This window comes from Bos grunniens, chromosome 6 (assembly GCF_055505025.1).
Source record: "Bos grunniens cultivar Pamir isolate PY7600 chromosome 6, Bosgru_T2T1.0, whole genome shotgun sequence".
Taxonomy (NCBI): Eukaryota; Metazoa; Chordata; class Mammalia; order Artiodactyla; family Bovidae; genus Bos; species Bos grunniens.
Window position 1 is genome coordinate 38,077,171 of NC_141170.1, and position 12,171 is coordinate 38,089,341.

The 12,171-nt window shown below is 36.1% G+C and overlaps 1 protein-coding gene across 2 annotated transcripts in view; it reads left to right on the forward strand.

Annotated features, from left to right (window-relative positions):
* TECRL (trans-2,3-enoyl-CoA reductase like) overlaps positions 1-12,171 on the forward strand; it is a 142,895-nt gene that overhangs the window by 102,154 nt on the left and 28,570 nt on the right. For both annotated transcript variants that reach the window (XM_086407640.1, XM_086407642.1), the window contains 2 exons: positions 634-739; positions 1,971-2,043. In XM_086407640.1, the coding sequence (XP_086263766.1) occupies positions 634-739; positions 1,971-2,043 (179 nt within the window). The remainder of the gene's footprint in view (positions 1-633; positions 740-1,970; positions 2,044-12,171) is intronic.

Here is a 12,171-nt window from a genome sequence, read left to right on the forward strand (position 1 = left end):
GAACATACTGTTTATGACTGGTATTATAAAATATCTTGAGCGTCATCAGAAGTAAATTTAAAGAAACTGTTGTAACAGTACTTTTAATATTAAATTTAAAAATTTTCTAGAATAAATAAAATAAAAATATGAAAACTAACATTTGTGTTTTAGTTATTAAAACCAGTATTTTCTTGATAAAGAGAAAGTTACACTATATAAATATAGATGAAGCTATTTACTAAACAAAAATAAACTCATAGATGTAGAAGACAAGCTTATAGTTACCAAAAGGGAAAGATGGGGAAAAGATGAACTGGGACACTGGGATTGATGTACACTACTAAATATAGCACAGATAATGAATAAAAACCTACTATATAGCACAGGGAACTCTATACTCAATATTCTGTAATAATCTATATGGAATATAATTTTAAAAATAGTGGATATGTGTAACTGATTCACTTTGTTGAAAGGCAGAAACTAACAGCATTGTAAATTAACTATAATAAAATTAACTTTAAAAGATTTATCTTCAAAAATAGAAAGGAAAGTAATAGCAAACTAAAAAAAAATGAAAATATCTTATCCATAAGGTGATCCAAATTTTTCGAAGGGAATTTAATGGGTTTGTGTTTTATTTCCTTCTAGCTTGGCCTGCTTCTGTCATTGTATACACTATATCCGATACCTTTTGGAAACCTTATTTGTTCACAAGGTTTCTTCAGGACATACATCTTTGAAAAATTTGCTAAAGGTGGGCACTGATATGTTTTATAATTTTAATTGTTTTTGATAAATTTTATGTATAGGATCATCTGCATCATCATTTAATCATGCTTATTTCTCTCAAGCTTAGATTTTTCTGTTCAGGTGTATCAGGATATCTTAAACTGCTGAAATGTCATTTTGTGAGTGATCTGGTTCATCAGAGCTGACCCCAACAAATAATATTACATAAAATATTTGCCATGACCTTATGTTACAAGGTACTTTTAGGCACCTTTAATTTTGAAAGTACTTAGCACTGAATTCAGACTAAGTACCACTTGAAGAGGAAGAATCTGAAACATAAGCCCTCTAATAAATATAAATTTGTATGACTAAAATGATGATGCTATATCCTCTATTTGTGGTTGTTGTCAGTGTAATGACAGGATCTTTGCTGTCCCCCAAAATGATGAATATAAATGCTATTAACAATCAAATGATTATCAAGAAAACAGAAAACATTGCGGAATATTGAGATGGAAATGTACATTAGGCAATATGGTATAACTCAATTTTCCAATTTAAATTTATTTTATTTTCCTATTTAAAATTTGGTTTCAAAATGAATTATATCTTTAAGAACTTCCTGGGTTTTAGCAAATATTTACTTTCTAAAATTTTTGGAGAGGAAGCTGTTCTATTTTTGTCATTAAAATGAAGCAATAAACTCTTGAACTCTTAGAAACCTCAAAAAATCATTTAGACTAGCTTCTCTTTTGAAAGAAGGTATTAACATTCATCACATTAGTATTAGATCAGCATCATAACCTAGTAAACCCAAACTAGTCCATTTCTCTTCATAATCAATTAAGAAACATTAGGTAACTCATGCTATTATTCATTTACTTTGGGGATATGACTATTGGTAAATCTTATCTAATAGATATTTATTATTTTTATTACTTCCCTTCTGACAGACAAAAGCTACTCTTGAAAAATCTTCCTAAAATACATTTTTACATTTCTCTGTATCCTAAATACTCATTTCTATTAACAAGGGTTGAGCAAAGAAATGCATTTTCTTAGTGATATCAGATAGGTGTTTTTAAGATGTTAGCTACCTGACTGGATGAAGAAGCATTCCAGTTATCAGGCTTAGAAAATTTATAACCTTTTTATACCAAAATACTGTGATGTGGAATACTAATGTTTGGGGTGGATTCAAATTATGTTATGTGTATATATATTCCTTAACTTTTATTTTGTTTTATTTGTAGAGTTGTGCCTTTTATTGGGGATTCACTTCTTGGATTGCCTACTACATTAATCATCCACGGTATACACCACCATGTATGTAGAATTTCTTCTTAACTATCACCATGCTAAATTGCCAACATCAAAACTCTGTTCTAAAGTACATAGAAATGATGCATGACATGGCACACATAAAGGAATAAGAAAATAATGAAAATATATCAATTTTAAATTGCTTTCACACATACTCCATTAAATTTTTACGTAGGATTAGAATATCAAATTTGACTGACATATTTTGATTTATTTTCTATCCATAGAAACTGTAGCAAAAATATAACTTGATTATAAATCTCAAAAATGACAGTAAAATGAAAAGGTAAAGATGAAAAAAATTCCACATAATCACATAATTATGTACAATAAACTCTCAGGAGTTTTTAAATAAATAATTGTTATTTTTAAAAAATATAATTCAAAAAGAAAAATAAGGCTTTTTTTCCCCTTGTGACATATTGCTTCCTATAACTTTATTAAATGTTTATCCCTTGATGCAGATGAATCAATTTAGTGCAATGCACACTGTAACAAAACCTGAATCCTTATTTCCTATTCTTGGGAAAGACATACATGTCCTGATCAAAGAATTCCATTTTTTAAATCTTCAGTGGACCTTTCCTCATCTTTTCCTGCAGTCCAAAAGGCACTCATAGCAGAGCCTTTGTATTATATATTATTTATGTATTATAAGACACATAGTATTATATATTATGTATTATAAGACACATAGTATTATATATTATGTATTATAATACACATAGTATTATATGTGATGTTTCACACTTAATTGAGAGTTTTTTGTGGTCAATTTCTACCTTTTAAGTTTGAAAATAAATGAATAAAATTATGTATTCAAGCTTTATTTTAGATTTTATAAAACAAGATAACCTTAAAGATGTTAAATTAATATCCTTACTTGAAGTAGTGACACAGAGAATTACATTATTCAGAGTTTTTGTCAAAATTCAGCAAATCTACTTCAGCCATCAGAGCAAATGATTTCAGTGTTCAGAATTTTAACTCTCTGTAAAGAGATGGGAATACCAGACCAACTCATCTGCCTCCTGAGAATTCTGTACGCAGGTCAAGAAGCAACCATTAGAGCTGGACATGTAACATTTGACTGGTTCAAAATTGAGAAAGGAGTATGTCAAGGCTGTATATTTTCACCCTGCTTATTTAACTTCCATGCAGTGTACATCATGCAAAATGCCAGGCTGGATGAAGCACAAACTGGAATCAAGATTGCCAGGATTTAAAATATCAATAACCTCAGATATGCAGATGACACCATCCTCATGGCAAAAAAGAAGTGAAAAGCCTCTTCATAAAAGTGAAAGAGGAAAGTGAAAAAGCTGGCATAAAACTCAACATTCAAAAAACTAAGATCATGGTACCCGGTCCCATTTCTTTAAGGCAAATACTTGGGGAAACAATGAAAACAGTGACAGACTTTATTTTCTTGGGTTCCAAAATCACTGTCATTGGTAACTGCAGCCATGAAATTAAAAGACTCTTGCTCCTTGGAAGAAAACCTATGAGAAACCCAGAGCATTTAAAAAGCAGAGATATTATTTTGGCAACAAAGGTCCATCTAGTCAAGGCTATGGTTTTCCCAGTAGTCATGTGTGGATGTGAGAGTCATACCATAAAGAAGGCTGAGTGCTGAAAAATTGATGCTTTTGAACTGTGGTGTTGAAGAAGACTCTTGAGAGTCCCTTGAACAGCAAGGAGATCAAACTAGTCAATCCTAGAGGAAAACAACCCTGAATATTCATTGGAAGGACTAATAATGAAGCTGAAGCTCCAACACTTTGACCACTTGATGCAAAGAGCTGACTCATCAGAAAAGATCCTGATGCTGGGAAAGATTGAAGGCAGAAAGGGGATGACAGAGGATGAGATTGTTGGATGGCATCTCTGACTGAATGGACATGAGTTTGAGCAGGCTCCAGGAGATGGTGAAGGACAGGGAGGCCTGGTGGGCTGCAGCCCATGGGGTCACAAAAAACTGGATATGACTGAGAGACTGAACAACAAAATACTAACCAATGAACTATGAATATGAAAGGAAAAAAATTCCCTGATCTTGATCTCACAAAACTCTTATATTTTAAAATATTTTATCTGAAAATGTACTTTCCAACTTTAGAACATGAACAGAAAAAAAATAAAGATATTTTTGATTCATGTTATTTAAGAAAAGGAGCCTCTGAAAATTGCTGCATTCATATATATGATGCAAAATAATAGAGGTTAACTGTGCTTAATATTTGGAGAAGGCAATGGCACCCCATTCCAGTATTCTTGCCTGGAAAATCCCATGGACGGAGGAGCCTGGTAGGCTGCAGTTAGGCTGCGGTCTATGGGGTCGCTCAGAATCGGAGACGACTGAGCGACTTCACTTTCACTTTTCACTTTCATGCATCGAAGAAGGAAATGGCAACCCACTCCAGTATTCTTGCCTGGAGAATCCCAGGGACGGGGGAGCCTGGTGGGCTGCTGTCTCAGTGGTCGCACAGAGTCAGACACAACTGAAGCGACTTAGCTGCAGCAGCAGCAGTGCTTAATATGTGCAAAATACTTATGGAAAATGTATTATTTGGCAAGAACTGTAAAATCGGTATTTGTTTTGGAATTAGAAACAACATTTGAGGGTTATGTAGAATCAAGAGGAAAAGGAGTATATATGTGTGTGTATATATATATATATATATATATATATAAATTATGGCTGATTCACATTGATGTATGGCATAAACCAACATAACATTGTAAACTATCCTCCAATTTAAAAGTACAAAATAATTTAAATGAGAAAAAATATCATTATGTAACTGTTAATAATCCCCATTATATATTAGGAAACTAAGATGCTAAAAGCTTAATTTTACAATGCTTAAGACTTTACAATAAATATGATGTAAGTAGGATTCCAGTTCTGTGGAGATATATGGAGCATTACAATAACTATGCCAAGTGGAGAGTGAATATCATGTATAGGCACCGCAGGCTTTGCATGGCTCTGATATGCATGCATTTCAGTTCTTATAGTTCAGTTAAATAATACCAGCCCCTAAATCCACACTTCAGGTTTCAGTTACCACACATGTGAATTGCAGTGACACAAAGTACAACCTTTGCAGCTAGCTCTCAGTCTACATATCACTCTATAACTAACAGATGCACATCATGGTCAGTAACATCTGACAGTGGTTGGTACTACACATCCCTTATTCAGTTCACTCACAACCAGCAAATAACTGGAACAGAATCAGCACTTTGGCACAGAAAGTAGTAATCTGAGCAAAAGGCTAGTCAGCCCTTAGTAGGCCAAATCAATATATTCTGGATAGACATTTTCTGGGAAAAAAAATCACATCAACTTGATCTTAAATTTTGATCTAAGTAGGAGAAGCTTAAAGCAAAAATATATGACACTGAAAGATGAACTCGCCATGTTGGTAGGTGCCCAATATGCTACTAGAGAAGAGTGGAGAAATAACTCAAAAAACATTGATGAGACAGAGCCAAAGTGAACACAACACCCAGTTATTGAGGTGACTGATGATGAAAGTAAAGTCTGATGCTGTAAAGATCAATATTGCATAGGAACCTGGAATGTTAGGTCCATGAATCAAGGCAAATTGGAAGTGGTCAAACAGGAGATAGCAAGAGTGAACATCCACATCTTAGGAATCAGTGAACTAAAATGGACTAGAATGGGTGAATTTAACGATTTTAATTTAACGAATTTAATTTAACGAATTTAACGATTTTAATTTAACGAATTTAATTTAACGAATTTAACGATTCTATTTACTACTTTGGGCAAGAATCCCTTAGAAGAAATGGAGTAGCCCTTATAGTCAACAAAAGAGTCCTAAATCCAGTACTTGGGTATAATCTCAAAAAATGACAGAATGATCTCTGTTCAATTTCAAGGCAAACCATTCAAAATCCCAGTAATCCAAGTCTACACCTCAACCACTAATGCTGAAAAAGCTGAAGTTAAACAGTTCTATGAGGACCAATGAGACTTTCTAGAATGAACACCAAAAAAAAGATGTCCCTTTCATCACAGGGGACTGGAACGCAAAAGCAGGAAGTCAAGAGATACCTGAAGTAACAGGCAAGTTTGGCAGGGCCAAGGCTAATAGTTTTGCCAACAGAACGTACTGTTCATAGCAAACACCCTTTTCCAACAGCAAGAGATGATTCTACACATGGACATCACCAGATGGTCAATAATGAAGTTAGACTCATTATATTCTTTGCAGCCAAAAATGGAGAGGCTCTATACAGACAGCAAAAAGAAGACAAGGGAACTGACTGTGGCTCAGATCATGAAATCCTTATTGCCAAATTCAGACTTAAATTGAAGAAAGTGGGAAAACCACTAGACTATTCAGGTATGACCTAAATCAAATCCCTTATGATAATACAGTGGAAGTGAGAAAAAGATTCAAGGGATTAGATCTGATATACAGAGTGCCTGAAGAGCTATGGACAGAGGTTCATGACATTGTATAGGAGGAAGGGATCAAGACCATCCCCAAGAAAAAGAAATGCAAAATGGTTGTTTGAGGAGGCCTTACAAATAGCTGAGAAAAGAAAAGAAGTGAAAGGCAAAGGAGAAAAGGAAAGATACACCCATTTGAATGCAGAGTTCCAAAGAATAGTAAGGAGAGATAAGAAAGCCTTTCTCAGTGATAAATGCAAACAAATAGAGAAAAAAAAAAAAAAAAAAAAACAGAATGGGAAAGACTAGAGATCTCTTCAAGAAAACTAGAGATACCAAAGGAACATTTCATGCAAAGATGGGCTCAGTAAAGGACAGAAATGGTATGGGCCTAAGAGAAGCAGAAGATATCAAGTAAAGGTGGCAAGAATACACAGAAGAATTATACAAAATATATCTTTATGACCCTGACAACCACGATGGTATGATCATGAACCTAGAGCCAGACATCATGGAGTCTGAAGTCAAGTGGGCCTTAGTAAAATCACTACGAATAAAGCTAGTGGAAGTGATGCAATTCCAGCTGAACTATTTCAAATCCTATAAGATGATGCTGTGAAAGTGGTACACTTAATATGCCAGCAAATTTAGAAAACTCAGCCATGACCACAGGACTGGGAAAGTCAGTTTTCATTCTAATTCCAAAGAAAGGCAATGTCAAAGAATGTTCAAACTACCTTACAATTGCACTCATTCACATGCTAGCAAAATAATACTAATTTTTTTCCAAGCCAGACTTCAACAGTACATGAACTGAGAACTTCCAGATGTTCAAGCTGTATCTAGAAAATGCAAAGGAACCAGAGATCAAATTGTCAACATCCATTGGATCATAGAAAAAGAAAGAGAGTTCCAGAAAAACATATACTTCTGCTTTATTGACTATGCTAAAGCATTTGACTGTGTGGATCACAGCGAACTGTGGAAAATTCTTAAAGAGATGGGAATACCAGACAACCTGACCTGCTTCTTGAGAAATCTGTACGCAGGTCAAGAAGCAACAGTTAGAACTGGACATGGAACAATGGAATGGTTCCAAATTGGGAAAAGAATATGTCAAAGCTGTATATTGTCACCCTGCTTATTTAACTTATAGAGTACATCAAGAGAAATGCCAGGCTGGCTGAAGAACAAACTCACATCAAGATTGTCAGGATTTGAAATATCAGTAACCTCAGATATGGAGAGGACACCACCTTATGGAAGAGAGTGAAGAAGAACTAAAGATCTCTTTATAAAAGTGAAAGAGGAAAGTTAAATAGCGGGTATAAAACTCAACATTCAAACAACTAAGATCATCACATCTGGTCACATCATTCATGACAAACAGATGGGAAAAGAATGGAAACAGTGACAGATTTTATTTTCTTGGGTTCCAAAATCACTGCAGATGGTGGTTACAGCCATGATATTAAAGAACGCTTGCACCTTGGAAGAAAAGCTATGAGGAACTTAAACAACATACTAAAAAGTGGAGACATTACTTTGCCAACAAGATCTGTCTAGTCAAAGATATGTTTTTTCCAGTAGTCATGTATGGATGTGAGGGTTGGACTGTAAAGAAAGCTGAAGAATTGATGCTTTAGAACTGGTGTTGGTGAAGACTCTTGAGAGGTTCTTAGACTGCAATGAGATCCAACCAGTCCATCTTAAAGGAAATCAGTCCTGAATATTCTTTGGAAGGACTGATGCTGAAGCTGAAACTCCAATCCTTTGGCCACCTGATATGAAGAGCTGACTCATTGGAAAAGACCCTGATGCTGGGAAAGATTGATAGAAGGAGAAGGGGATGACAGAGGATGAGATGGTAGGATGGCATCACTGACTAGATGGACATGAGTTTGAGCAAGCACTGGGAGTTGATGATGGACAGGAAAGCCTGGGGTGCTACATTCCATGAAGTCAGTGTCAGACATGACTGAGCGTCTGAACTGAACTGAGAAAAAGCTTAAATTTTTTAAATTGATCACTTCTTAGTGTGCACTGATAGCTCTAACAGAATACCACCGATTGGCTTAATCCAGAGGGATTATTTCTCACAAATATTCAGCCTGGAAAGTCCAAGATCAAGGTGTTGGCAGGTGGGGTTCTGTAGTGGGGACTCTCTTTCTGACTTGTTGATGCCTCCCTTATCACTGACTGCTCACATGGTGAAGAGCAAAAGCAAGCTTTCTGGCATTTCTCAAAGATACTAGTCCCATCACAAGGGCCCTATTCTCATGATCTCATCTAAACTTAATTCCCCAAAGTTCCATCTCTAAATACAATTTTATTAAAACTTATGGTTTCAACCTCTAACTATGAGGGGACACCACTAAACCTATAGCAATAGTGGGATCCCTACAATAATTAGCTCATGTCCATGGAATTCTCCAGGCCAGAATACTGGAGTGGGTAGCCTTTCCCTTCTCCAGGGGATCTTCCAAATCAGGGATCAAACTCAGGTCTCCCGCATTGCAGGCGGATTCTTTACCAGCTGAGTCACAAGGGTAGCCCAAGAATACTGGAATGGGTAGCCTATCCCTTCGCCAGCAGATCTCCTCACACAGCAATTGAACTGGGGTCTCCTGCATTGCAGGAGGATTCTTTACCAACTGAAATATCAGGGAATCTCTAAATACCATTATATTGAAATTTATGGCTTCAACATCTAACTATTAGGGGGCACCACTAAGTCTGTAACAATATTGGTGTGGGCCTAAGATAATTAGCCCATATTGAAGCCTAAAACGGAGAAGGAAATGGCACCCCACTCCAGTACTCCTGCCTGGAAAATCCCATGGACGGAGGAGCCTGGTAGGCTGTGGTCCATGGGGTCGCTATGAGTTGGACACGACTGAGCGACTTCACTTTCACTTTTCACTTTGATGCATTGGAGAAGGAAATGGCAACTCACTCCAGTGTTCTTGCCTGGAGAATCCCAGGGACAGGGAAGCCTGGTGGACTGCCGTCTATGGGGTCACACAGAGTCAGACACGACTGAAGTGACTTAGTGGAGTGGAAGCCTAATAATGGGATCCAGCAGATCTAACTTTGTCAAATGATTATGACATTTGTTACATTTAATTTTTTCCTCAGAATTTCACTTTTCTGCTTTAATCTACAAAAAGATCTACCCTGCATTCATTATCTCAGCCAATGATTTTTAAAGAGTGATTCTTTCCCTTTTTTTAAAATTTATTTTAATTGGAGGTTAATTACTTTACAATATTGTATTGGTTTTGCCATACATCAACATGAATCCATCAGCAGATGAGTGGATAAGAAAGCTGTGGTACATATACACAATGGATTATTTCCCTTTTATAATGCTTACTTAGAACTTAAGGTTAAACTTTTTGATTTTATATTGACAGTGAAATTAGTGGAAAAGTTGTTCAGTCCTATCTGACTCTTTGCAATCCCATGAACTATACAGTCAATGGAATTTTCCAGGCCAGATTATTGGAGTGGTTAGCCTTCTCCTTCTCCAGGGGATCTTCCCAACCCAGGGATCTAATCCAAGTCTCCTGCATTGCAGACAGATTCTCTTCCAACTGAGCCACAGGGAAAATTCAATGCTGTTTCTCCAAAGTAGGACTACTCTACACTATCTTTTTTTTTTTTTTTTTTAATTTATTATTTATTGGAGTATAGTGATTTGCAACATTGTGTTAGTTTCTGCTACAAAGCAAATCGAATCAGTTATACATATAGCCACTCCTTTTCAGATTCTATTCTTATAAATGTCATTACAGTATATTGAATAGAATTTCCTGTGCTATACAGGAGGTTCTTATTATCTCTTTTATATATGCTGCTGTTGCTCAGTCGCTTCAGTTGTGTTAGGCTCTGTGTGACCCTATGGATTGTGGTGCTCCAGGATCCTCTATCCGTGGAACTCTCCAGGCAAGAATACTAGAGAGGGTTGCCATGCCCTCCTCCAGGGTATCTTCCCAAACCCAGGGATCAAACCTGGGTTTCCTTCATTGCAGGCAGATTCTTTACTCTTGAGCCACTAGGGAAGCCCCTATTTTATATATGAAATGAAGTGAAAGTCACTCCTAGGGACCCCATGGACTGTAGCCTGCCAGGCTCCTCTCCATGGGATTCTCCAGGCAAGGTTCTGGAGTGAGTAGCCGTTCCCTTCTCCAGATCTTCCTAACCTATGGGTCAAATCCAGGTCTTCCGCACTGAAGGTGGATTCTTTACTATCTAAACCACCAGGGAAGCCCAAGAATATTGGAGTGGATAGCCTATCCTTTCTACAGCGGATCTTCCTGACCCAGGAATTAAATTGATGTTCTCTGTACCGCAGGAAGATTCTTTATCAGCTGAGTTGTGTATATATTAATATCAGTTTCCCAATTTGTCCGTCTCCCACTTTGCCCTTTTGTAACCATAATTATGTTTACTACTCTGTGACTCTATATCTGCTTTGTAAATGGGCTTATATGTGGAATCTGAAAACAAAAAAAAGGTAGTACAAACTACATTATCTTTGAATGAGATGAACTAAATCTGAAAACATAGACAAACACAAAAACTTTTTAAACAATAATTTTAAAACTAGATACTTAAAAATCCATTCCTAAATCAGCATTGAATCTAAAAGCAAAAATACTAACATTATAGAAAAGACTATGACAAAAAGAGTAAAGATACATATAAAAACTTTTTCAGCCAAGTATTTAGAATCTTATTAAATAATCATATTTAATGAAAATAAACAAGCATACTAATTAAACAAGTTAAAAGTTATTTTAGATTAAAAAACTGTAATCAAACTGCATGCTCTATTAAGTTCAGATACTTAAGAGTTGCAGAAGATTTGAGCCAATTTTTGTATTATTTCCATTGTAAATTTTCTTTAACACCTGAATGCATACAATATAATGTAATCTTTCATTCAACCTCACAATTATAAAAATGAAAGAAACAATGATTGTATTTTTATGTGTGTCTAATTTTTTCATCATATTTTTCTGTGCTTTCACTTTATATATGTTCTTTTGACATTGCTATGCTATGCTATTGGAGAAGGAAATGGCAACCCACTCCAGTGTTCTTGCCTGGAGAATCCCAGGGATGGGGGAGCCTGGTGGGCTGCCATCTATGGGGTCGCAAAGAGTCGCTTCAATCATGTCCGACTCTGTCCAACTCTGTGCGACCCCATAGACGGCAGCCCACCAGGCTTCCCTGTCCCTGGGATTCTCCAGGCAAGAACACTGGAGTGGGTTGCCATTTCCTTCTCCAATGCATGAAAGAGAAAAGTGAAAGTGAAGTCATTCAGTCGTGTCCAACTTTTAGTGACCCCATGGACTGCAGCCTACCAGGCTCCTCTGTCCATGGATTTTCCAGGCAAGAGTACTGGAGTGGGGTGCCATTGCCTTCTCCATCTTTTGACATTAGACTGGCCAAAAAGTTCATTTATTTTTTCCCATAAGATATCTGTAGTCTGCTTAATTGTCTTTAACTTCATTCAAAACAATTCTGTTAGATTTTATTATGACAGCTGTCATTACAGTGTGCAGTTTTTTAAAAAAATTACGTATAGAAATTGGTGAATTTTTATGTAGCCTTTTAATATTGAAGATGGAACATAAAATGCAAAATTTTTGGCACCTTTTGTGTTATCATTTCAAGAAAGGTAAAAATATAAC